General features: G+C 36.5%; 1 protein-coding gene across 1 annotated transcript in view; it reads left to right on the forward strand.

Moving 5' to 3' along the window:
- MME (membrane metalloendopeptidase) overlaps nt 1-25,555 on the forward strand; it is an 88,910-nt gene that overhangs the window by 30,518 nt on the left and 32,837 nt on the right. Inside the window, exons 4-16 of the mRNA XM_057740129.1 lie at nt 1,313-1,474; nt 2,406-2,486; nt 2,568-2,663; nt 2,779-2,897; nt 4,533-4,598; nt 14,825-14,959; nt 16,950-17,051; nt 18,743-18,879; nt 18,989-19,082; nt 20,217-20,345; nt 21,116-21,214; nt 23,750-23,830; nt 25,185-25,288. Coding sequence (XP_057596112.1) covers nt 1,313-1,474; nt 2,406-2,486; nt 2,568-2,663; nt 2,779-2,897; nt 4,533-4,598; nt 14,825-14,959; nt 16,950-17,051; nt 18,743-18,879; nt 18,989-19,082; nt 20,217-20,345; nt 21,116-21,214; nt 23,750-23,830; nt 25,185-25,288 — 1,405 coding nt within the window. The remainder of the gene's footprint in view (nt 1-1,312; nt 1,475-2,405; nt 2,487-2,567; nt 2,664-2,778; nt 2,898-4,532; nt 4,599-14,824; nt 14,960-16,949; nt 17,052-18,742; nt 18,880-18,988; nt 19,083-20,216; nt 20,346-21,115; nt 21,215-23,749; nt 23,831-25,184; nt 25,289-25,555) is intronic.

A 25,555-nucleotide genomic window follows, 5' to 3' on the forward strand; every position in this document is an offset into this window, starting at 1 on the left:
GTTAGTTGGGGAAGTTTAATCTGTGAAAGATACATGATATATGTATAGAATTGGGAAGATGATACTAGCAAGAGGAGTAGCTGGGTGACTTCTAGTCAAAAGGGATGAAAATGTGGACTAGGTTGACACTGATCATCTAGAGAGTATAGAAAAGAGGCAAAAGAGTTACTGATAAGCCCAGGGGAGAGCAAGAAATACAGACTTTTACTCGAGATTTCAAACCTGGGAGGCTGTGATAACAATCGTGCTGTACACCAAAGCATGAACGTCCAGAGAGGACTGGTTTGGAGGCAGCCCCGAGGGTTTAGTCTTAAAGAGATGGAGCCTGAGATGACAGCCAGGCAAATGTGTGCAGAAGTGGTTAGAAGTGGGTGCTTGAGGCTCAACTGGAAGACACATTTACCAAGTATTTTCAAAAGCTCACTTGAGAAATAATACTCTTGATGCAGATGAATTCTAAATTGTTCTTTTGTTTTCCTTGCACAACCGTTCAACTTGTATGAGAAAGAACACGGGGAGGGCAGTGGAAGGGTTTTCTCACTATTCCAGGTGTAGAAATTGTGAGCATTGGGGTCCTATATATAATATTCTTCTCTTCAATGGTAATACTTTATATTTTATACATCTTTCTATCAATGGCAACACCTAGCACGGTGTTTTACACATTGTAAATACTCAGTGTTGCTTGATTTTCATTTTCATCATAATTCTTAAAGATAAAATAGTGGACATAAGAAAAACTAACACGCTTACAGCCAGTTTTATAATGAGAGACTCTACATAAACAAATGCAAATCAGATATCAAATTTGAATTGCAGAAGTTTTGTAAGCAAAGCCCAAGAAATAATAACTGTAGCTTCAGACCTTTACTAAAATGATAAAATCCATTAACAATCCCACATGCCCTGGAGCCTCTGAAACAGTCAAAGGTCACAGCACCTTGAAGAGCAGCGTCAGCAGCCAAGGTTGTAGGGTGAAGAGTGACTCCAGGCCCAGGATGCCTAAGGCAGGCCTGCGTTTCCATCTGAGATAGAAACTAGCGAGAACCTCATTCAAAGGAGGGAGTGATATGTAGGATAGGAGGACTCAGACCTCTCAAGAATAAAGTCCACCAACTACAGTAAAGGAAAGAGGACTATACACAGATAATATTTGTCATTCTACCTGAATTCACAGTTACACAAGTAAAAAGAGGAGCATCAGTCCGTTTAACTTGATCATAAAGAAGCAACGTGTCTCTTTTTTTTCCCCTTCCAAACTACTTACGAAATACACCCTTCATTTTACCTCATCCTTTCTCTGGTCTTTCAGCCGCTCGACTGATTCAGAACATGGATGCCACTACTGAGCCTTGTACAGACTTTTTCAAATACGCCTGCGGAGGCTGGTTGAGACGCAACGTCATTCCTGAGACCAGCTCCCGTTACAGTAACTTTGACATTTTAAGAGATGAATTAGAAGTTGTTTTGAAAGGTTAGTGGAGTTTGTGTCTATGCATCAAAGGTTTCTCTCTTACTATATCCATTTTTAAAGATACCACTCTTAGCCACTACAGGGAGTGTCACAAAAGATTAAGGTTGATAATCCCTCCAAGTCTTGTGGACCACCACTGAGTTGCTCTGAGGGTGGTAGACACTGAAACAGATTATGTTGGCATCTCTTAGCATTCCTACTTTCATTTGTAGGTGCATACAATAAAGCTCTATTATCCCTGGAGGTGGCATCTTTATGCCATTTTACAGAGGAAATTAAATGATTGGCACTAAACACCACCTGCATGTTCTTTCTAACCTGGCCCTGTGTTAAAGTCACTGTAAAATGTTACTAAAATATGCCTTCCCAGAGTAGGTATATCTGCTCTAACCCAGTTAAGCTGAGAAAGTAGTGTCTAGTCCTTTGCTATCCTCCATTCTCTCTTCTCCTCTTTTAGAAGTTACTTTGTAAAAAAATTTGCTATCTTCTAATATCCGAACAAGTAGAACAGCTCATTCGTTTGGAGCATGAACAGTACAGTACGATCACACAAAGATAATTATTTTCCAACCATCAAGAAGGCTATCATATTAAATTCTAAATTCCTCTGTAGTATTTGTTTTCTTTTTAATCTCAACTTCAAAAAAGGGTAACTTCCTTATGGTAGAGCAGTATACATCACTGTTCACATACACACACAAAAGTTAATCTAGTTAAAAAGACTTTCATCTAAATTGGCTAATGAAACTAACTCCCAGTTCTGCACTAGGAATAATGATCTGCTAAGGGAGTTGATTTTTCTTATAGGGTTTTGGAATGGGAGAAGTGTGAACATAGTACAAAAGTTTTTTAACAAACCTGCACTGAAAATGTGAATTGTAGCTGCACGTGAGCAATTATACTGATGTATTTTATCAATACCCTATTTCAGATGTCCTTCTGGAACCCAAAACTGAAGATATAGTAGCAGTGCAGAAAGCAAAAACATTGTATAGATCTTGTATAAATGAATGTAAGTGCCCTTTATTTTATTAGGAGTATGCCAAAATATGCATAGACTTCATAATATATTTATATTCATTATTTTCAAAAGCTGCTATTGATAGCAGAGGCGGAGAACCTCTACTCAGGCTGTTACCAGGTATATATGATTGGCCAGTGGCGACAAAAGACTGGGAGCAAACATACGGTAAGGCAATTTTCCTTCTTCTTAAACTTATTTCCATATAAAATCTATTATTATTATAGTATCATATTAATGCACTAAAGCATCTAATGATATACTTCACCTTTCATTGCTTTAGGTTCTTCTTGGACAGCTGAGAAATCTATTGCACAGCTGAATTCTAAATATGGGAAAAAAGTCATTATTAATTTTTTTGTTGGCACTGATGATAAAAACTCTATGAACCATATAATTCATGTAAGTTTGTGTGGCCGACAGCTAAAGTTATCTTTAAATTGCAATAAAATTTCCACACACCTTGTTGTTATTGATATTTAGAAATAATGCATATTCTCATTTGAATTGCATGAGCAAGGTGGTGATAAGTTCAAGGACAGTTGCCTGGATTCCCAATGTCTTCCTGATGCTGTGTTTTAGACAGTGAACTCTCCTTTCTGCTACCTTTGTTTTAGATACCTCTCCCTTTATAAGAACAAATGATAAGAAATAAAAGACGTCAGGCCCCTCCTGTTAAGCACCGATTTCTCTACGTTCATGAAAGGAGCATGTTCTGGTTTACATAAGTAGTATAGTTTGGAAATCAGAAATTACTAGTTGATTCCAAAAAGATCATAGAAATGGGATTTTGAACACAATTTTAGTTCTTGCTAAAAGAACATCTGTACTTTTTTCTCAAGATAAACAAAATACCATTCTTTTTAAATGGCTTTATTTGCTTTTTTTAAAGTGTAAGCCATTCTTTTAGGTTTATCTAAGGCATCACCTAAGATGAGATTAGTACTTAATGAGTATGTTTGGAATGGAGTAAAAAATTTACAGAGCTTATGTTTAGTCTCCTGTAAAAGAAACTAACCAAAAGTTACAGGTCACAGAAGCATGTTTATGTCACTGTTGCATAAATCTTTATGGTCAGTTTATTATTAAAGTCGTAAAAAAGACTGAACCCAACTCTTGTCTACAGTGGACCGCTTTTTCTCTTCCTACATTTTCTTCTTTGGCTCTCAGATACCAGCATCCTGCATGACCACCATGAGGGGATTCTAAGGAGGGTCAGGAGGTTGGAGAAGAAGCAGGCCCCTTCCTGGGGGATTGCCTTCTGGCTCTTTCCTTACCAGTCCTCTGGGTTCTGTTTCTTTTGAATTGGCCTGGCTCTTTACAGCTGCTAGGATTCTTGCTCTCACCCATAAATACTGTAGTTGACCTTACCCATCTTACCACGCACCATGTAGGAGGGAATCTCACAAAGCTGCAAGTATGTCTAGAAGCTTTCACCGGGTATCCAAGGTAGACCAGACATGTTAGAGCAGAGGTGAGTTACCTCTTTCTTACCACACTTAGCTGGCAGCTGGGTCTGTTGACGTCCTGAGCAGGACAGCTTTGGAGAGAACTGGGGAGGAGTCTCCTCTATCCCCTTAGGGTAGAGAATCTCAAAAAAAGTCTCCATCAAGATTTCCGCTAGCTTAGAATTCCTTGAGTCACCATAGACGTTTCCCACCTTTTTTTTTTTTTTCCAATTCCAATTATGCAAAGTTGGGGGCGGGGCGGTTCAGGGTAGAGGAGAATGGCACTCAGGGGAGCATATTAGAAGCTCAGTAAGCTGAAATGTCCTGTAAAAGTCTAAAGCTCCCCAGTTCTAGATTCTAACATGTATTTGTTGACCTCCCTGTTTGTTATGCATTAAAAATCCTTCCCCGTATGTTTTTTTTGTTGTTGTTCAAGATTTCTTTGGTTTTTCTCACTCAGCGTCCGCTTGTTACTCTTATAAAGAGCAAGAACGCTAGGGTCTTGCTCGTACACAGATAGGCGTGCTTGTACTTTGTCCAGCTGTTCTGTACTGAATACTTTATTTTCTTCTTTGTATATTTTTTATAGGTTGACCAACCTCGACTTGGACTGCCTTCCAGAGACTACTATGAATGCACTGGAATCTATAAAGAGGTAAAAACAAAGACAAAAAACCAACAAAGTAAAACAAAACTACAAAATTGAAACTTAACCCTTTATGTTCTTCACTCAGTAAGATACTGAAAATCACACATAATAGTGAGCTTCCTTTGACTGAATGAATATTCAACAGAAGGAATGAAGGTCTCTTAAGAAACAAAGACACTTGAAATTCCTTGTTTGTGTCTTGATTCTTCGTATTTAAGTCATTCAACATGTGACCCATTTTGAAAACTCAATTTTAAAGGTTTTATTTTCTTTATAAATTCTGTCGCTTAAAAAATGAACGGATTAATCATGGTCTAGGTCACTGCCGGTGAAGACCAGGGAATGGTCCGGTATCAGACACATCATACACTGCAGCACCCTTCTAGAGCCTTCTGATTTGACTTTCAGAGGACTACCCAGATAGGGGCGTCGGGTTCAGACAAACCTTTGCAGTCACCTCCTGATTCTAACGTTCATCATACCCCACAGAACTGCTTCTCGTTGTCTCACAGCTTTGCCTCCCTCAGGCTGGCATTCATGTGCTCTTGCTTCTTGATATAAAGGAACCACAGAAGATAACCTTAGCAGTGTAGTATATTATTAGGTATTTGGGGAGGGTGTTGGTTCCATAAATGTTCTCCTCATTATTTTGTAGCTCAAAAGTAAGTTGTTTACCTTTGATGATTCTAATGGGTCACAATAGTGGTGTGGCTGAAATTACTTCTTAATTACAATTATTAGCTTTATATGTTTATACTGAGCATGCATTTCGCCTCATTAAGTTCAGATAACATGGAATAAATTCACTGTAAACTATCTTTTTGTGTGGCTACATAATATTGAAAAGAAAAAGATATGCTGTAAAAGTCCACAATTAATAGCACAGACAATCAAATGGGTGTGGGATATTTGAGTGTATTACAATCCAGGTATTTTGTGGGTTGCAGCTATTGACTTTACAAGCTGTCCAGCTGTTTCCTATTGCAGAATTGAGGGTGATTGAAGAATTTTGGCTCATTATTTTAGATTTTCATTGTCATCAACTGAGATTTTTTTCAAATTTAGGATTTTGTCCTAAAAACATACCAGATTTGTCCAATCCTAAAAAGATATATTTTTTTGTATTTAACATTCCTGATATCAAAGTATACCTGGCAGTCAGTGTTTACATTTAATGTGGTAAAATTTCTTTTGTGTGTTTTTTCTTTTGGAAGGATCCTGTTGTTAAGATGATGATGTATTTGTGCATTTTATATTCAACACTATCTCATGATCAAGAAAAGGTTATAATCTAGAGCTGTCGTAGGCTTGAGTCATATGGAGGCATTTGTTTATTAACCTGCAGCTGTTTTGTGGGGGTTTTTTTGAATTTATATTAGTTGCCAAGATTTTTTTAAAATGGAAGATTTTACTTGAGAATTCAATCTCTTGATAAATTAGTAGAATTGGAAACCCTAGACCTACATTCCCATGTGGCAGTTGGACAGAGCTGCGTTGTGGGTGTGCCTTCAGATAGGGCCTTTCTTCTCCAGGTTTGGGCAATCCTCATCTAGCTAATTCATGGATTTTTTTTTATTGACTTCCTGGTCCCTGTAGGCATTTGAGTTTGTAAATTAGTTGGGTCTTAAGAAATTTCAGTAAAAGGGAGACCATAAAGTACTGTAGTTCAAACACCATAAAGTACTGTAGTTCAAACACGAGAGAAGTTCATTTCTATCTCCTGTTATAGTCCAGGAGAGGTAGGAAGCTCTCTCCATGAGAATAGCCAGGACCACAGCTTTCTTTGACCTGCTACTCTAATATCAACCTCCTCAAGTGTTTTATTTGTAGTCTACTTGGTCAAAGTTGGTTCACCCTGTTCACATCTCGGGCCACAGGAAAAAGAAAAGAAGGGTAGTGATAAACAGACAATTTCTTTTTATGTAAGTGATGCAGAAGTTGTATACATTCCATTGGTTAGAACATCGTTATGTGGCCACAACTAAGTATTAAGGAGGCTGAGAAATGTAATATTAAGCTGGGCGGCCATGTGTGTGCCTTATTAAAATTCGGTTGATGGGAGCAAGGTTCTATTATTGAAAAGAAGAAAAGGAGCTCAGATACCAAAGCCATTTAGCAGTCTGTACACAGATTGCATCCACTGGTCTTGGAAATAGTATATTTGTAGTCAAACAATGGAGTGGTAATTAAATCTGGAGTTAGTAATATAATTAGAGTTTATGGGTGAGAAATCTGAGGCTCAAAGTTTTGTCCTAGAACCCACAGCCAAACAGTAGTAGGACCAGAGATATAACTTTTATCCCCTGTCTTATGCTCCTTCCATTACATCATTCCAGCTTCCTAAGAGTAGTAGTTCATACTAGTAGAGTTCTTTAAATGAACAAATGACTTAGAAAACCCAGTAGCACTGGCACTTTTCAGCCAGGAAATTATTATCAGCTCAAGTTAGGTGCCCTTCAATGATCTGGATTAGAGTAGCAAACACACAGCGTGCTTGCTGCCTTAGCCGCCCTCCCATAACTATGGCAATTTGGTCCTTGCACCCTTTCCTGCTAACCTCTGACTTCAGAATACACCTTAACCCAGTGCTCCAAGCTCCAAGCAACCTCCTTTTGGTTGAAGGGAGTCAGCATATGAGATACAATCTAATTGTCATCCTGAAAATGGATAATCACTAGAACATTTCTGTACCCTCCCCATCTTAGAATCCATTCTTTTGGGGTGTTGGGGGGAAGGGGGAAGAGTGTATAGTCACAGAAAAGAAATCCAATCTTCTATTTATTTCCCCCATGATATTTGCTACTCTTTCCTAGTCATTACCACCTGTAATCCCTCACTTCGTTTCTTCTGCATCCCAGACAGCTATCAAATAAAAGTTAATTCTAGTTTTTCCACTACCCTGCTCTCTCTGAAAGAAGTCAACCCCTTCAAGGATTTTTTTCTTAGGGTTTTATCATTCATGAAAAAAATGGTGAAAAGGATAGGATAACAAAATAACATTAGTGGAAAAGTTATAAAGCTGGAATAAATCTTAGTATCACTGTATCAGTATAACAATGGTTTTCATTGATTTTCTCAGTTATATGCTTTTATGTATGCTGTTCCCTTTGCCAAGAACATTCCACGTGCACACCACCTACTCAGCCCTTTTCTTTTTCTCTTCACCTTCTAAATGTAAGTTTAAATTTTATTTACTCATAAAGGCCTTTCCTGGAACTTCTGTCTAGATGAAGATACCTATATGTTCCCATAGTATACGGGTTTCTGTATACTCTTTTTATTTAATGTCTTTTTTTTTTTTTCCCTAGAAAACTGTAAGCTTAGCAGAAGCAGTGTCATGTCTCACTTATCCTTTGCTTTGTTCCCGGTACCCAGCTTGGTTTATGGCCCTTAGTAATTAGCAAGTAAATATTGCTGAATCTGTGGATGAATAGTTGAGGGGGAAGACATCAGGGAAGAGAGGAAAGCTGCTCTGTCTTTGACGAGAGGAGCCTGGCTTCTTTGCCTGTCACTCTAGCCAGTGATTTTCAAACTATGGTGTGGCATCTGGTTTGCAGATATGCCTCAGGGGCTGGGGAAGAGGAGGTGTCCCTTTTTGATCAAAAGGACCCTAATTACAGGTCTCCTTGATCAGATCATTACTTAAGCCCATTTCCTCAGGTCCTTTTTGATCCCTCCTTCTGGGATATGCAACTCATCCAGGGAATCATCTTCTTACAATTCTACAACCAGACTTCTTATAAACAATGAAAACAGCACCTACATTTATAAGAAAGCCCATTCCACTTCACAGAGGTATTTTTGGGCTTTTGATACCCTAGGCATGAAATTTTTGTGTTGTGATATTTGGCATTCAAAACAGTAAAATATGTCATTATACCACTAAGTGATGAAAATAGGTAATGCGTTTTTTAAGAACTATATCTAACCTCCTTCCTTAAAGACAAAACCTTTCTCTTGTTTAAAAAAAACCTTTCTGCTTTTCAAACTTATGTGCTTTTATTCTAGCAGTTTTGAACATATTTTGAGAAATGCATATTGTATTCCTCTGCTTATTGTTCTAAACTTAAATACCTCAGTTCCTTTTTGTGTTCCGTACTTTCCTTCCTAAAGAGAAAAGGCCTTAAGGCAATAGAAACTCAAAGATATATATTCTTCTATTTTTTACATAGCAGAATCATATGTTTTCTTACTAACTAAGGTTTCTTATGCACAGACTTTAAAAGCTAAATGGGACATTAGAGAATTTCGTTCAACTCCTCATTTTACAGATGAGAAAACAGAGACCAAAATAAGTAAAATGATTTGTTTAAGTCATGGATTAGAAGAAGATCCACCTGTCAGGAACATTAATTGTAAGCAATAGAAACTTACTCTAACTTAAATTCTGTAAAAAATGTTTTCTGTTTGTTTGTTGAATCTAAATGTAAAGTTCTAGGGATGAATCAGGCATGGTTGGTTCCAGGGATTCAATTGAACCATTTTATCTCTTTTCCCATTCTCGAGGTTCTGCTTTTGTCTGTGTTGGAGTCCTTTGCTAGCAAGCTGTCTTCATTGTGGCATCAAAGATGACCCCTGGCAGCTTTACAGTCCAGAAAATAGAAATTCCGTCTCTTTTATTGTCTATCAGTTTCTGAGGGAAGGGCTCTGATTGTTCCTAATTGAGCCATCTGCCCTTCTCTTGACCCATCACTGTGTCCAGGGAACCAGGCTCTCTGATTAACTAGTTGGTACTGTCAGCCCATCTCTATGGCTCAGGGAAGTAGACCTTTTGATCGACAATTCCAAAAGAAAAGAGAATAGAGGGTTCTGTTATGAGAAGATAAGGAGAAATATCTACTGTAGCCCCCTTCAACATGGTCCTGTCTCCTGTTCCCAATCTTGCTTTCCTTCTAGTTGGTGCTGTTTTTACAAAAAACCTGGAGAGCAAATCTCACTTAAAATTACGAATTAAGCCAGCTTCTGTGGATAACACGAGGTGCCAAAAACAAGACTAGATAAACTCTATCTTTTTCCAGGAGTTTAATAGCATGAAACTGATAACACAGTGTTCCTCAGGCCATATATTAGGTGGAAGGCCACACAGACATCTGTAGATACTGAACAAATACATACTTTTGTTTTAAAAACTGGGATTTATCTGTGTGGCACTTTGTTGTGTAAAGTGTCCTTTCCCGGGAAATAAATAGAACTTCCTAAATGTCATGGCAGAAGAAACTGTTCTCAAAATGGGGTCATCAGGGAGCCGCTCGTGCTGGATGTCTCTTGTGCAAGAGATAGAACATTATTTCTGAGATATTCCGATCATCTGAAGAGATCACTTCATGACACATTGCAACCTCAAAGGACAGAAATAGAGACATTTGAAACATTTTTTGCTAGGAAAACAATATGAAAGATACACATTGCCGATAAAAAATAATCATCTGATTCATGGAATTTTAAAATGAAACCAATCAACTCCTTCATGTGAGAAAGCTCTTGCATACTGATTCACTGAAAAGAATGGCAACCTTCATTTTCTTGAAAAATCACCACCTCCGGAAGAGTCTCTGAACTCTATTGGGATGAATTGGAATTGGTCTCAAAGCTTCCCTTTTTGCCTTGTTCCTTCATAGAGAAATCTGCAGGTTAGGTACCCAAAATATTTGAGCATAATTGGATTATAGATATGTTTAATGATCTGTGTTGTCTGAGAACGTAGAATAAGCCAGGGTAGTGGTTTCTGAGCGTAAGGACCACTTTGTGTGTGCCAATGACAGTGCTCTGTGTAGCCACACTTTCATGTATACATTCTTCAAGATTTATTTTTCTTGTGTGTATATTAATAAAACATTTATTTGAATAGAGAATTTCAAGGCTAAAAGAAAAGCTAGAAAACCACTGATCCAGCTAATGAGAGCCCTAGAAGTTAATGAAGGAACTGGAAATTAGAAGCTGTGTAGTATTGATACAATGCCACGGGGCATGGCAGGGGAGAAGGAGGCCAGAGTCATTAAGAAATTTAGAATGCTGAGAAAAATTTGATGTTCATTTAAAAAAAAAAAAAAAAGGAAACATTTTAAGGATGAAGATAGAGAACTTGGAATATGACCAGGTTGGTTGGAAGCCAGAAAGAGGTGATCTAGGACCTGTGTATTAAATAAGAGAAAACACAATCCAGGGAAATTCTCTAAGCTGAAATTCTCTAAGAGCACAGGCTGAGGTTTTCAGTCCTTTGGATGAGCAGGTATTGGAAATGAGGGTAAACCTAGAGAGCACTTTGCCCATTTACCCAAAATACAAGCTCAGAAAAACTGCTCTGGACTTGGACTGAGATTAGAAGCCTGATGACATAGGAAGTGAGGGAAACTTACTCAATATACTTACAATTTAACTTTATTTTTATTGAGCTTCTACTATGTGACAGATGTTTTTCTAAGCAGTAAGGATACCAAGGAAACAAGTCAGAAATAGTCCTTATTCACTTGGAACTTATGTTCTAACGGGAGGAGATAGATGATAAAGAAACAAGTAAATAATTTAAAGAAATAAGATGCATGGAGATAGCATTGTAAAAGAAAACAGGGTGATATGATACAAGGTGGATGACTGGGGGTAGAGGTTGATGGGTAATTTAGATGTGATTTGATTTGGTTTTTAAAAAGATTGCTCTGACTGCTGCTTGGTGGACTCGATGAAACAGATCCTGGAAGAGAAACTGCTGACCTCATTTTGTCCTTTCTGGGCACCAGGTGACTAACAGTCAGGAGGTTTCACCCAGTCCAAGTATCTGTATTTAACAAAACATAAAGGAGCTTTTGAACTTGGGGGTTAGTGGATATGGCGAGAAATTTTTTAGATCAACTGAACTCAGTTTGTAAAAAGAACTACATGCACCTTCCCAAACATACGCAACAAACCTTAGAAGTTCCACAATAAGTCCTCTCACATGAACCTGCAGGCTCTCTCATTAATAATCTGACGAAAGCCCCCAACAGTCCCCATGCTGGTCCAGAGTGGATCCTCTTGTGTCCTGTGTTTCTGCTGCTCCGGAGCCCTCCTGGGAGTGGAGGCTGTTTCTCACTTCCCGTCCCCAGGCATGGCCTCATGATTCTGTATGTCTGTGTCCAGCTTTGGGGAGCAAGTCTCTGTGTTCTGGCAGCTGCATGATCCCTGATACGCTGCTTCCAGTGGGAAAAAATTCCAAGCCTTCTGAGAGGAAACATCTTTCCTGGTGGGGGCCCTTGTGTGTCCCCTCGGGAAAGGTGCTGTGTAACACTATGAAATGACACACCCAGCGTTAGTGGCCAGGAACAGGACAGTTCTGTGACCTTTCAGTCACTTCATGCTCCACATTATGTCTTGGAAAGGGAAGAGCAGAATATTGGTAAAAGCTAGGTGTCCCGGAACAGAATCTTTTAAAGTGAAGCCCCTGGTCCATCGTTGCTGGCACATCAAGGTACACAGATATCAGCCATTCAGTCCAGAGAGCTATTTGTTCCTCCCTGGGACTTGCTATTACTTATTAACAAAGAGACTAGGTATGAAAGACAGTAGTGGCATGGCATTGCTCTCTTGCTCTTTGGCAGCTCCAACGAATATCAGCTTTTTTCCAAGCAGGAGGAGTCCAGTTTCTGAACAGACAGTATATAAATATTATTGCCTGGCCCTGCAATATGAAGATAGTTCTAATTAGAGTAATAATTCATGGTGTTGTGTATTGGTAAATATCATCTCACCAATAGTGTGTAATTTAAAAGCTCACAAAACTGCTATTAGGGATTTTACCCAACCATTTAAAACCAATTATCATCTTTGAACCTGCTATTATACGCATTGGGATTTACAATGCTTTATTTTTAAAGGAAGGACTACATAGACATTTAGGGGTTTTGTTTTGCTTTTTTTGTTTGTTTTGTTGGTTACATAAAGGATTCACTGTATCAAAGCTCCAACCAGGCTACCTTGTGACTGTCAAAAAAAGATAGCTGCCTCTGACCCTTGTCCTCATAACTAGTTGCTCTCTTGGTGACGGAAAAGAAAAATTCAATTTTGTATTTAAAAAATATCCTGGCCAATGTACTTTTTAAATGTTAAAATATGTGTTGATTACTTTCTCCCCAGATTATGACAATTGCTATTATTTGGCATTTTACATACCTAGAAGTAGCTCAAGGAAGAAAATTGATACCTTAAGGTAGAGTCATATCTTATAGAAAGGGTTTAACAGCAGTAGTAATCCTGGGTTCTGACAGCTACTAGATAAATTTGGAAGCCAGGAAATATAATCAAGGTACTAAGACATGTTTTAATCAGTCACATTGTAATAGGCTGCCAGGTGGTAGAGCTCATTAAAGGAAGTAGTGTATTCCATGTAAAACTAGAAGCATTGTCCAAAGTTCTTCTGCTTGCCAAGTTTTATAGTCTTTAAATACACCTGTAAGGATAAAGATACTGGAGTAAAACCAGTTTGCAGAGTCAATGAAATGGAGAACACTCTTGTTGTTGTTTTCTCACCTCGTTAATGAAAAAGCATCCCATAGAGTAAAAAAAAATCTCAGTAGGTTGATATTGGAAAATTCAAATTACTGTTTCCTTCGTAGTCAGCAGTAATTCTCTGCTGAATGCAGACGAATTTATATGATTCGAAATACAGTTAATTCAAAACACTGCATGCTTGTACTCTGCAATAGTTGATCCCATGAGGTATGAACTCAGACATATCTGTTTTCTTCAAAGTGAAACAAGAATTCTGGTTACTTTTTAATAGGGAAAGAGTGGAGGTGGCAAAAATATAAAAAGATCCTTTATCCCTGTTACCTTAGTGATTAGGTTTTTAATACAGACACATAGCTGAAAAATAGTTCTATTAATTAGCAGATCCAGGGATAGAGATGCCAGCTAGACAGGCTCACAATCGCAGGGTATCCTTGAAAGAGAGCCTTCTCCTTGGGAAACTGTTTACCTAGCATTTAGTAAAGGTCATGGAATGCCAGTATCTAAATGTTACTTAAAGGTGTCCTCTTGAATTTCAAATCAGTAATAACTTTGTACATTTTGCTTAGGTTCTTGCTTGATAAAATATTTTCGTGTCCCTATAAGTTTTCGGTTTGATCCTCTTAATGACTCACTGTGAATTTAGATGCACCTTTGCACTCACAGGGACCAGAAGTGTGACCCTTTCACTGATAATCAATTAGTAGGGTTGTAAAACCCCCTTGAAACTGTGGAACTTTCAAGCACTCTACAGCTTTCCTTCTTATTTACCCTGTGTGGACAAGTCTTTAAAGCATAGAAACACCCATTGATCCCACACTTGTGTGGTGTGGCTTTCCTAATTGTGGTCATCTACTTGTCGCCAAACTGGTGCCGGGACTTGAATTTTGAGTAAATTTTAACGTGGTGGGATTATAATTTATTTTAACTGCTGATAGATAATAATAGCTAAATAGGAATGTTATGAAAGTGGTATTCAATTTCCTGGGTTCAATGCCACTCAGAACTTGAATAAGGCATTTATATTTTCTGTTAAAGGTCAATAATATAACTAATTCATAGCTTATCTTCATAAAGTTAAAATGTGTGTGAAGATAAAATGGAAAGAATTTGAGTTCTTAGAAGAAAGCTGACGCTCAAATCTATGGTATCTTAGAAATTTCACGACAACGAGAGCCAGCTTTGGAATTAACTAAAACCCACAGATTTGTGTTGGAGGAGCTCATGAGAACACAGTCTCATTTTAAAAAAAATACTGCTTGGCCAGAGGAGACAAATAAAAGATGTCCTGATAATGTGATATGTTTGCGGCTATCTATTCATGGGTAGTTGAAAAAATATATGTATATATGAGCAGAGAAAATCTGATAAAAGGAAATTTGGCAAAATAATTTATTATTTAAGAAAAAAACACTAGGTTACTGCTTACTAAATGTTTTGCAACTGCGTTCTTATTAAAGCAATTTAGCTTGCTTAAAAGTTGAAAATTATAAAATCTCCATAACCAAACGGTTATAAATTACTTAGTACTTTCAGAGTGATCCTTTATTGTTCTGCTATAATTCAAAGACACATTGACTTTCTGAGAATTTGTCCAGGTCATTTCTTTTAGCATTCGGGAATGGATTTCTATTTTGTTGTGCTTTATCTGTCACAAAAAATTAATACTGAAGTGAAAATAAGTTTTAAGTTATAGCACCATGATGAATATTTAGAAGGTTCTTCAGCAATGTACTGTTATTTATTTCTTGCAGGCTTGTACAGCATATGTGGATTTTATGATTTCTGTGGCCAAATTGATTCGTCAGGAGAGACAACTGCCTGTCGATGAAAACCAGATTTCTTTGGAAATGAATAAAGTTATGGAATTGGAAAAAGAAATTGCCAATGTAAAACACATTTTCTCTGATACACTGAACAATGTCAACCACTTTTTGTTTCTTTCTCCTCTCTATCATATTTTAAGGGTAAAAGGTACAACTCTTTAACCAAGTGATAAAAAGTGCACAGCTCAGTAATGGATCATTGACTTCAAGAGGACCTTTGAAACTGTGGAAATTTACAGTAAACCAGGTTCCAGACATCCAGGAGACATACTGAATTTGACAAATATTAAACTAGATATACTTAATGACCTATTATAAGTGGACTACATCAGATTCCTAACTGTTTACAGTCAAACTGTTGTTGAGATGCCGTTGAGATTAGGACACACTTGATTGCTAACTATTCGGCAAAGCTGTTTTAGTTTTGATGAGTACAATTTTACTTTATTTTAAAGTTTAAGGTGACCACAGAAATTGTCTCTATCCCTTTGCTAAGAAGTATTAGCCTCTGAACATGGTCACACTGCAGTAGGATATCATCAAATTCAGACTGTCAGGCTGCTTATTAGCTCAGGGGAGATCGACAGGAGGCGTTTATCAGCAAAGCCCAAAGGCTGTATTCCTGAGTTTCCTCTAGTTCCAGGTCAGCCCTTAGAGTCTGAGTTGGCGCATTCTTGTCTGATGTTCCTCTGACGGGATCTGCAGTCTCAAGCCAGTGAGCTCTGTCTGAACAATATCTGGGTTATTGATTGAACTCATGGTCAGTTTCAGTCTAGGAGCCACCAGGCTCTCAGCCATTGCAAACAGCATCCTGCACTCCTAAATCCCTGCCTCCTTGTCACTTTGCCATCAGAATCTTGAAGACTGAAGGTCTTTGAGGGCAATTTTAGCTTTCCTGGGGCTACATGAAACCAAAAGTCTAGAATCAGAACCAGACTTTGCTTGGAGCTGCAGCTGGATGAATGGCAGTTTGATGGGTTACATGTGGTTCTGTGTTGGAAACAGAATTTTTAGAGGAGATCAGTTTATTACCCTGGGTTTTTACCACTTGCACCTTCCCAGACCGTGTTCTCCTTTGATCAGCCTGAGCTCCGTAGTAGTTGTATCTTACCTCAGAATTCTTTGTGTCTACATTTTCTCTCCCCTCTGATACTCTGAGATTGTAGTGGGGTCTTAGTCCTCTCCGAATCACCTGTGTTTCTCTAACACTCTCCAGAATGTTCTTGATACAGATGTTACAAACATAATTGTTAAATAAATGAATAAATAAGTGACCTAAGGGGGAAATTGGAGCCATTGTCACTTGAGAAATAATTCCCATCTTTACGTTTTGTCTCTTTCACTTAAATTGTTTTTAGTCCTTTCAACCACTAGTTGGGGAGTTGTTATTGATATTTTTTTTTTTGATTCAGTAAGAAAAATAATAGTGGATGCTGTTGATAGCACTAAACCTGTTAGGCCAGATGAGCGGACAGTCACAAAAGTAGATGCTAGAATTCTCAGAGAATTTGTTACCTACCTGTGCTATGTGCTAGGAATTTTCTCAGTCTTACTTGCTTTAAATTCTTGCAGAAATTGTGCTTTTTTTTTTTTTTTTTCCAGTCTGAATTTTAACTGGGACACTGAATGGTGGTGGGTGGGAGACAATATTTGAGAGAGAAACTGGGAATGACTATATTCAAGAAAGTCTATCATATGAAATATCCACAGACACAGCTGAGCTGCCCAGTAGCCATAGAAGGAAAGAGGCCTTTAAGTATTGGTGATGCAGTTTGGCAGTTATCAAAATATAAAAAGATTTTTGAAAAATTTTATACTTGACACTGCAGCCAACTCTTGATAATTGTTACTGAATATACTTAAAATCTTTATATTATCTTTATATTTCTCTTTTCTTCTTGATATGGTGAAATAAATTATAAGACAAATACAGAATAGAGCTTAAATATAATTATGTTGTACCTATGCCATATATCTTTTCCCCTTGTATATGCTTATATTTTTCTAAAGAATTCTTGGTCTAAAATAATGATTAAAAAAATTAAATCCATAGGCTACAACTAAATCTGAAGATAGAAATGATCCAATGCTTCTTTATAACAAAATGACATTAGCCCAGATCCAAAATAACTTTTCACTAGAGATCAATGGGAAGGTAAGTAGCAGTTTTATGTACTCTCTTTTGGTGCCATTTCTAAAACTATAATATTAAAAAGCAGTTTATTAAAATTCAATTTTTTTATTTATTGAAATAAATTGAACATTAAAATGAGTTTAGATGATATCAACCATTTGACTTCATGAAAAGACTTGAAAAAAGCTATTTGAAATCATTATATTTACATTTAATTAGAGTTAATTTCAAAGGTAAAAGTCCTTTCAAGGCAGCTGTGTAATAATATTAGAAACTATCATAGAAGAGGGTTTGGAAACATTAAAAGCAAAAGTCCTTCTGAAAGACCATTATCTAACTATTGGATTGGACAGTCAAATAATATAAGTACCAGATTTCTTTTTAACTCTGAAAAAGGATAAATTATTCATAGAACTTGCCGTGTTCTCATCAAGGCTATCTATGGAGGTGTTCAGAGCAATAATGGAGAAACAGAACACAAGACACAGAAATATCTATAGGTTCCATTTATAAATATCAATTGACATCTTTTCGCTTAGTTGTAATTCCTTAGCTAGTATCTAATAATCTCTTTTAAGGCGATGCATGTATTCTGTGTATTAGTTGATACACACAATAGGGTAATGAAGCAACATTCATGGGAAAATCTACAAACCACCACATTCAGTGGTGGAATTCTCTTTGGTACTAATTGCAGTAAACAAGAACTTTTTAAAGGCATAACCTATTGAGTTAAGAATTTCTTACATAGAGCTTTTTAATGTAATGTGTTTAATAAATATATTTTGCAAGAATAGTCCAAACCACCAAAGGAAATCAAGAAAAGTACATAGGACTTCATACTTAGTAAGAGACCAGTGTATTTATATGCTTTTATATATATATATATATATATATATATATAAATTATAGAGCCTAAGATATTGGTAATCTTAAACATTCTCAAACATTGTAATGTAGCATTTTAGCAAGATTTGCATAATCTCCACTTCTGCTGTTTTTTCTTATATCCATTGGTGGTTGAATAACCACAATTCCCATTCAAAGAATAATAGAGAAATAAGATTCCATCTTCTGGCAACTCCAAACCAACTTCTGAAGTGTGAAAACTGCATGCCAGTAGACCTGATATTGATATCTTAAAATACGTTTTGTTCATCTTCATTGGACCATCTATGTTGTATCTATGCCATTACTGTACCTCTGCTAGGACAATAGTGTGCTTTCATTTACAGCACAATCTCCACTGAGATGTATTATCGTGTTCCAACGGATTGTTTATTAATATCCCCTTTTAAGAAATAAATATTTTATACCCATTGAAATTTTTGCATAAACCTAGGAAACTTTATGTTTACAGCTAAATTTCTTTTTCTTCTTTTTCTTTTTCTTTCATATTGGTTAGACCAAGAATTTGACATTGAGCCTAATTTCTAGCATGTGATCGCTACACTTAGAAGCTTTGCTTTTGCTCTTATGGTTGGTTGAATTCTGTCATTTAAATAATTATGCTGCAGAACTAATTTTTATTCAACAACTGATTGAAGCAATTAGAGAAAAATCCCAAACAAATATCAAAGTGACCATTGTGATAATTACATAGTGATGTAACTGACACTGTAACCATGTCTGACCCTGTAACCATAATTGAGTCTTGGAACCAAGAAGAGAAATCCATAGTTACTGCATGTTTTGTGCCTGCTTTTTTCCAGCCATTCAGCTGGTCAAATTTCACAAATGAAATCATGTCAACTGTGAATATTAATATTCCAAATGAGGAAGATGTGGTTGTTTATGCTCCAGAATATTTAACCAAACTTAAGGTCATTCTTACCAAATATTCTGCCAGGTAGGTATGTCAGAGTGCCCGTGTTCCCAAAGTTTACATTTAATATCACTCTTTAGAAGCTTTGCAGCCTCATCTTTTCTGTTGCTGGGTGGTGGGTTTTTTTATACAGAGATCTTCAAAATTTAATGTCCTGGCGGTTCATAATGGATCTTGTAAGCAGCCTCAGCCGAACCTACAAGGAGTCCAGAAATGCTTTCCGCAAGGTGAAGAAAAAATCTCTCTTTTCTTAAGACTTAAAGCATAAAGCGATCCATGGTTATGAAGGCTTGCCATGTACGTTACTAGAAGTGGTAAACTTTGCCAAGAGACGCAATGCCAAGTATTGGTTATTTTGCCTATATTTAAGCCATGTTGCCTAGGAAAGCCAGTTTTCGGGTGCTCTGTGGTCCCTTGATTGTCTGCTCTGGCACCATGATTGAATTGCCCGGGATGGAGATGCATTTGGTTATTTGAGCAGTTCATGAAAGAATACTAGCTTGGTTTTTTGGTTATGTTCAGTGTCATTTCAAGGGTATCTATCTCAATTAATTTGATGTTTCTGATGCTTATAGCACATTAGACATACAGACAGGTGGACTGCATTGATGTGGACAATCCACTGAGAATATACCTACCTGGAGATAGCCTTAAGACCTTTTTATTAGACTGTACCTGCATTATTTAAACAATCCTGTTGTGAGGGGAGATGGCAGGGGGATTGAAGAAGGAGAAATTCTTACATATGTATTGGTTGGTGTCATGGAAAGGAAATATCAGTCTGATTGAAATTTTTAGTTTTTACCCTTTGGAAGAAAATATAGACATATTTTTTTTTAATTAGAAAATGTAAAAATGGTGTTTTGCTAAATTTCTCTTCCATAAGTTAATCGCTTTATTGGTACTTAAATTTGTTCACATGTAGTTCTTCTAAGTACTGGAACTTCAGCAAAAACTTTAAAAACAGGAATGTGTTTTCTTGTATACCAGATTGCGCCCCTGTTACATTTATTGAATATTACTTCACATTTTTGTTTATGCAGTGGCAAGAGTGTTATCTTGTTTGTTTGAGGGGAGGTTGTTTTTTTCTAAAGCTGTCTAGAAAGATATTAACTTGCAATAGCCAACAGTTCTTCTAGGACATGCTACTGAAAATATACTTTATTTCCAGATCATATATAAGTAATAATTCAATTGGATTACATTTTACCCTATGCAAGGACATCCTGACATGTGAGGAGAAGCAATGAATATTCCAAGAATTTAGGAGACATAAAGAATAGTCCTGTGAAATTTGTGCTCTTACCATGCCTCGGCCATCTACTCCTGGTCAAATGCCATTTCTTTTTCCTCTCCCTTAGGCTCTTTATGGCACAACATCAGAAACAGCGACTTGGAGACGTTGTGCAAACTATGTCAATGGGAATATGGAAAATGCTGTGGGAAGGCTCTATGTGGAAGCGGCATTTTCTGGAGACAGTAAACATGTGGTAATGTTTTCAACACAATACTCTATCAGTATTTGTTTGCATTGACGGGCAATTACAATAGTACATCATTTAGCTAAAATTTGATTAATTGGCAGAGAACATCTGAATCACAATTTGCCGTTACTTTCCAATAAATCTTATCCTCCCTCCCCCAAGGGTCTGGTTATGTTTCTGTTCCTAATATTGTTTAATCCAAAACTCAATTGTCCATTTTCCAGAAGCAGTGTATTCAGAATACCCAGTCACATTTTCTAATGATATAGTCATTTGTAATCTCTTCTATTAGCAAAATTGACTAAGAATTGGTATTTTCTTACAAACCAGAAAATAAACCAGGGTTTAATTGAAGTGTAAGACATGCGCTTTTTTTTATTGTTACTGAAATGAAGACAAGGGAACTTAAAGACATGGTGAAAGAATCTATTGAAATACTGTTTCTTGCTTAACTAAACTACTAATGGTAATGACAGCTAGTATTTTATGTTAGTTCTTTATTCGTGATAATGGAAATCATACATTCTAGAGATGATTTTTATTAATGTATACATTAGGACCTATTTAATCATTACTATTGATATTTGCAGTGTTGCTTTAAAAATATAATTATCCACATATATCCATTTGTTTAGATCAACAGTTTATTTATACATTTACATTTATTAACATATCATTGAATCACATAACGACAGCTTATAGCTCAATTTTTTTAAATTTGTGTTACAAAAAATTAATTCATGGCCTAAATTTTCCTTCTGTTCTTTTGGTTTAAGGTTGAGGATTTAATTGCACAGATCCGAGAAGTTTTTATTCAGACTTTAGATGACCTTACTTGGATGGATGCTGAAACGAAAAAGAAAGCAGAAGAAAAGGTAACTATCAAAGAAAAATCTATAAGAAAAGATTAGCTTTTAAGAAATTTGGGAGAAATATAGTATTCAAGGGTTGCATAAAATAAAAGCAAGTTCCTTCAAGATGCAGTGTTTCCAGGAACACTTTTCATGGATGAAGTTTTTTTTTCTATGATTTTCATCTTTTATTGTCTCTTTGTTACTAGCTCCTACTCTCTATGTTCAGCTCAAAACTTTGAAAGATCTCCAATTTTCCTTTTTTTTTTAAAGGGAGTCTTCACAAAACAAGAGGAAAATCTTGTGTGAACAAGAAAGCTTTAAAAGATATTATCAGTGGTTCATATTTTTCCTCCTCTTATGAAAAATATTTAAAAGACCTCTACCAATATCTAAAAATAGTCCCTTAATCTTTAATGCAAATTTCTAGCTAAATTTTTTTAAACATGTGCTATTTAGTCTTTTTTAATATGACCTAGGGAGAAAAATACTAAATTTCTATTCAAGCAAATGTAAGGTAGTGCGTTATTTGAGTACTATAAGGTGACCTACAGTTAGAGGGATGTTGAAGGAGCTTTTTATAACTATTCTTATTTACACCCATTGTGCATTTTCATTGGGACTCTTACTATCTTGCATTAGAATAAAAGTGAGATGCCTAAGAAAATCTCAGGTTTAAATTTACTGTGCCATTGTCTTGATAACTGTATAAAACTAGAAGGAACATGTCCAGTGAAAACTGTATGTGTTCATGAGCAGTATTCACATGCAACCTGATTATTCCTCTGTAGTTAGGGTAGCAGGAAGAACAGACCATTCTTTGAACTTACACAGAAAGAGTCCATAAATCTATTATAGTAAGAGAATCAAGCTGTAGTCTAGTTTTCTTTCAGGATTAGATCGCCTAGAAGGATTATCTTTTTCAGCCATCACAGAGCCCTGGATGGGTCAGGTCTAGAATCTGGCACCCCAGCACAGCTATCTTTCCGTCGCTCTGTCTAGGTCCTCAGAAGTTCAGACTGGATTTGCTCCTTTCATGTTCTAGCTATTACAACATGGTTCTGTTTGATGTAGCCAATTAAATTGTCCTAGATAATCATTTCCCAAGGTCATGAAATTCTGTACCCATGAGTTGCTCTATGAAAGAATCCCATGGTCAGAAAGAGTTTAGGAAAAACTTGGTGCAGGAAGGCTTCCCTGATCCACCCTGGACTAGGTTACATACCTCTAGGGTGTGAATCACACTTGAGAGTTAATATTCATTTTATTGCCTACCATTGACCTTTACAGTAAACCCTCCAGGGGTAGAAATTCTTGCCTAGCATTGTATCCTCAGCCCCTTAAAAAGGATGTGGCTTATTGTAGACCCTTGAACACAAATTGAGTGAGTAAATAGAATAAATTAATTCATTCCCTTGGATACTTACAATTATTTAATTTTAGACTCTAAGAAGTCCTTCAGTGAAGAAGCCTGCTTAATATTCTTGTCACAGTATTTACCCCAAATATTTAACAATATATCCTTTTCATGTAGTACCTCTTATTTCTGTAGATTTCCTAGAACACCTTTTGGGGAAATATCTTCTAGAAAATAAAGTACCATTGAGAGGGGGATGATTTGTTATGGGCTAATCGTATGGGAAAAAAATGGGCTTGGCCAAACTGATTTAGTGACACATCTGTCTGAACCACTGCGGAAGTCCTAGGCTTATGAAATAGATTTGTAACTAAACCACATCCATTTGATAGCAAAACAAATAACTCAGAGATGCAAGCTTAATACCCCATGAAAATTTTAAAGTAGTTAAATTATTTAAGAGCAATGTGATATGATAAAATCCAAAGTTAAATATCTTTGAGAAAAATGAGAGAAATAAAAAATAGAAATAGCAAGTAGTAAACAAGTGGTACTAATGAAATCATTACAGTAAGTAAACAATTTTAAAATAGTAAAAATAGAAATAGTAGTAAGCAAGTGGTAAATATGAGATGGTATAACAAGGAAAACCCTGTTTTCTACCTAACTAATATCGTTCATTTAACTGTGGGAAGGAAATTAGGTACACTAGCTCTGGAGACCAAAGGAGAACTTAAAAACTCCAGGAACCAATATTCAGGAAGAATATTAGCATTAAACCTGTAAGCCCACGTATGTTTTCTCAGCCAAATCAGTGAAATGGAAAGATAATTATAAGCTGCTAGAATGGAAGTTCTAAATATTACCCCTCCTATAAAATTGAAGAAAAAAGCCTTTCGGAGAAAAAGCTCATAAAAGTACAATACATGTGGAACAACGACTTGTCAGTTTTCATTTTGGTTTTCTTGGGAAAGCTGCAGCCTATGAGAATAGGGTATTAGAAGGTAAATTTCAAAACTATTTTTTGTTTATTTTGAACTCCAGGAAAAAGCCACTGCAAAGATCTCTGTTTAGATGTTGTCAGATACTCATTTTGTAAACAATGTGAATCTAGTTATTCAATTGCCAGTCCAGGGCAAACTATAATGCTTGCATCTGAAAGTTCGTAATCATGTTCACATTCAGTATTCTAATTTTCATAGGCCTTAGCAATTAAAGAAAGGATTGGCTATCCTGATGACATTATTTCAAATGACAACAAACTGAATAATGAATACCTTGAGGTAAGTCTCTATAAAGACTCTGCACTGATGATGCCTGGGGCTGGTGGCAATGTCATTTCTAGCTGTGGGGGGCCAGAAATTTTGTGAAATAACCTACACCCAGAGGTCATATTATATTGATATTAAGCCTTTAACACTGAAGCCAGAATTATGTTTGTTTTACTTTTAGCCTATTGTTTCATTGGCCCGGTCTGTATTTGGTTTTGTTATTTTGCTTTCCATATATTCCATTTTAAGAGTAGTGGTAAAAATCTGGTGTTTTTTAAAGAGCATCAAGATGTAGACATGTAAGTGGTAACAGGCAATACTCAGGCTTCTTATCTTATACATGTCTGAGAAGTCAAATCTTCAGGTTTTCTTCCACTTTCTAATTATTCCTCCACTGGATAAGCTAGGCCGTGCCTTCTCTATTTGAAAAAAAAAATCTACTATTTGAGAACAGGAAACTGTTTTATTCCCCTTTGGTAATGTAACAATGAAAAGAAAACAGAGTTGATTGAAGTCACTCCAATACTGATTTCAACTCAGCTGAGGGTCTTGTTGTTAACCTTGCAGTTACCACAACTACTTGAAACCCTGGTGATAAGGTGATCCTTGCCTAGATCCGGGGATGACAGTCATTCCTAATCTGCTGATTACTAACTTAACACGAGAGTTTGCAAGGCACAGTGTCCTCTTTTCTTTTTCCATTTGCAGAAAAGCTTGACTTTTTAAAAAATGAGCTGCCTATAGCATGTGAGTCCCCGAGGCCCTTGTGGCAGGAGTCTGGTGGCTGAGTACATAGCCTGACAGCTGAACTGTTTGGGTTCAAATCTCAGCTACACCACTCACTAACTGGCTAAGAGCATAAATTCAAAATCAAACTCCTAGGGTTCAAATCTCAGCTCCATTACTCATTAACTTGGGCAGGTGACTTAATTGTGCTTCAGTTTCCTCAACTTTAAAATGGTAATAACCGCACATCTTCATAAGATTATTATGGGGATGAAAAGAATGTGATATATAAAGTTCTTATAACAGTGTTCTTATAACATAATAGGTACTAAATAAGAATGCTTTTATCTTATCTGTCCTGTAAGGATTAATATCAATGTACAAAAGCTTGTTTGACACTTAGTTTCATTTGATTAATTACAAAAGAATAGACTGAAGTAGTGATTCAGCCAGCACAGCAGTGATCTGTAATACAGAACTAAGCTAAATTGGAACTTAATTTTTCTTTGGCAAGTTTTATTGCCCTCTGTTAACTTTATTAAGTGATAGAATTTAAGAAAATATCTCTTTATGTTATTTAGCAAAAACTTTGAAGATACTGGTTTTAATATTTTTCCCAAAATCTTTTAAATTAATATAGTTGAGCTACAAAGAAGATGAATACTTTGAGAACATAATTCAAAACTTGAAGTTCAGCCAAAATAAACAACTAAAGAAGCTTCGAGAAAAGGTGGACAAGGATGAGTACGTATATCTAGTTTTCTAATATGTTCATCCAGAAGAGGGCCTTTGTTGCATTAAGGGAAAGAACCTGACTTAGAATAATGTTAAAAGGTGTAATGTTCTCTTTCAACTGAGTACTTCTAAGAGCATCTAAGAACATACTAAAGATGAGTCAGGGATTTAACCAAAATTTAAACTTTTTTCATTGTGTCCTTAGACTACCTTTGGTTTCTTCTCATATTATTGTCTGTCCCCTCTACTTTCTTTGTGGACAGAGCTGTCAAGAAC

The sequence above is a fragment of the Hippopotamus amphibius genome, chromosome 6 (assembly GCF_030028045.1).
Source record: "Hippopotamus amphibius kiboko isolate mHipAmp2 chromosome 6, mHipAmp2.hap2, whole genome shotgun sequence".
NCBI lineage: Eukaryota > Metazoa > Chordata > Mammalia > Artiodactyla > Hippopotamidae > Hippopotamus > Hippopotamus amphibius.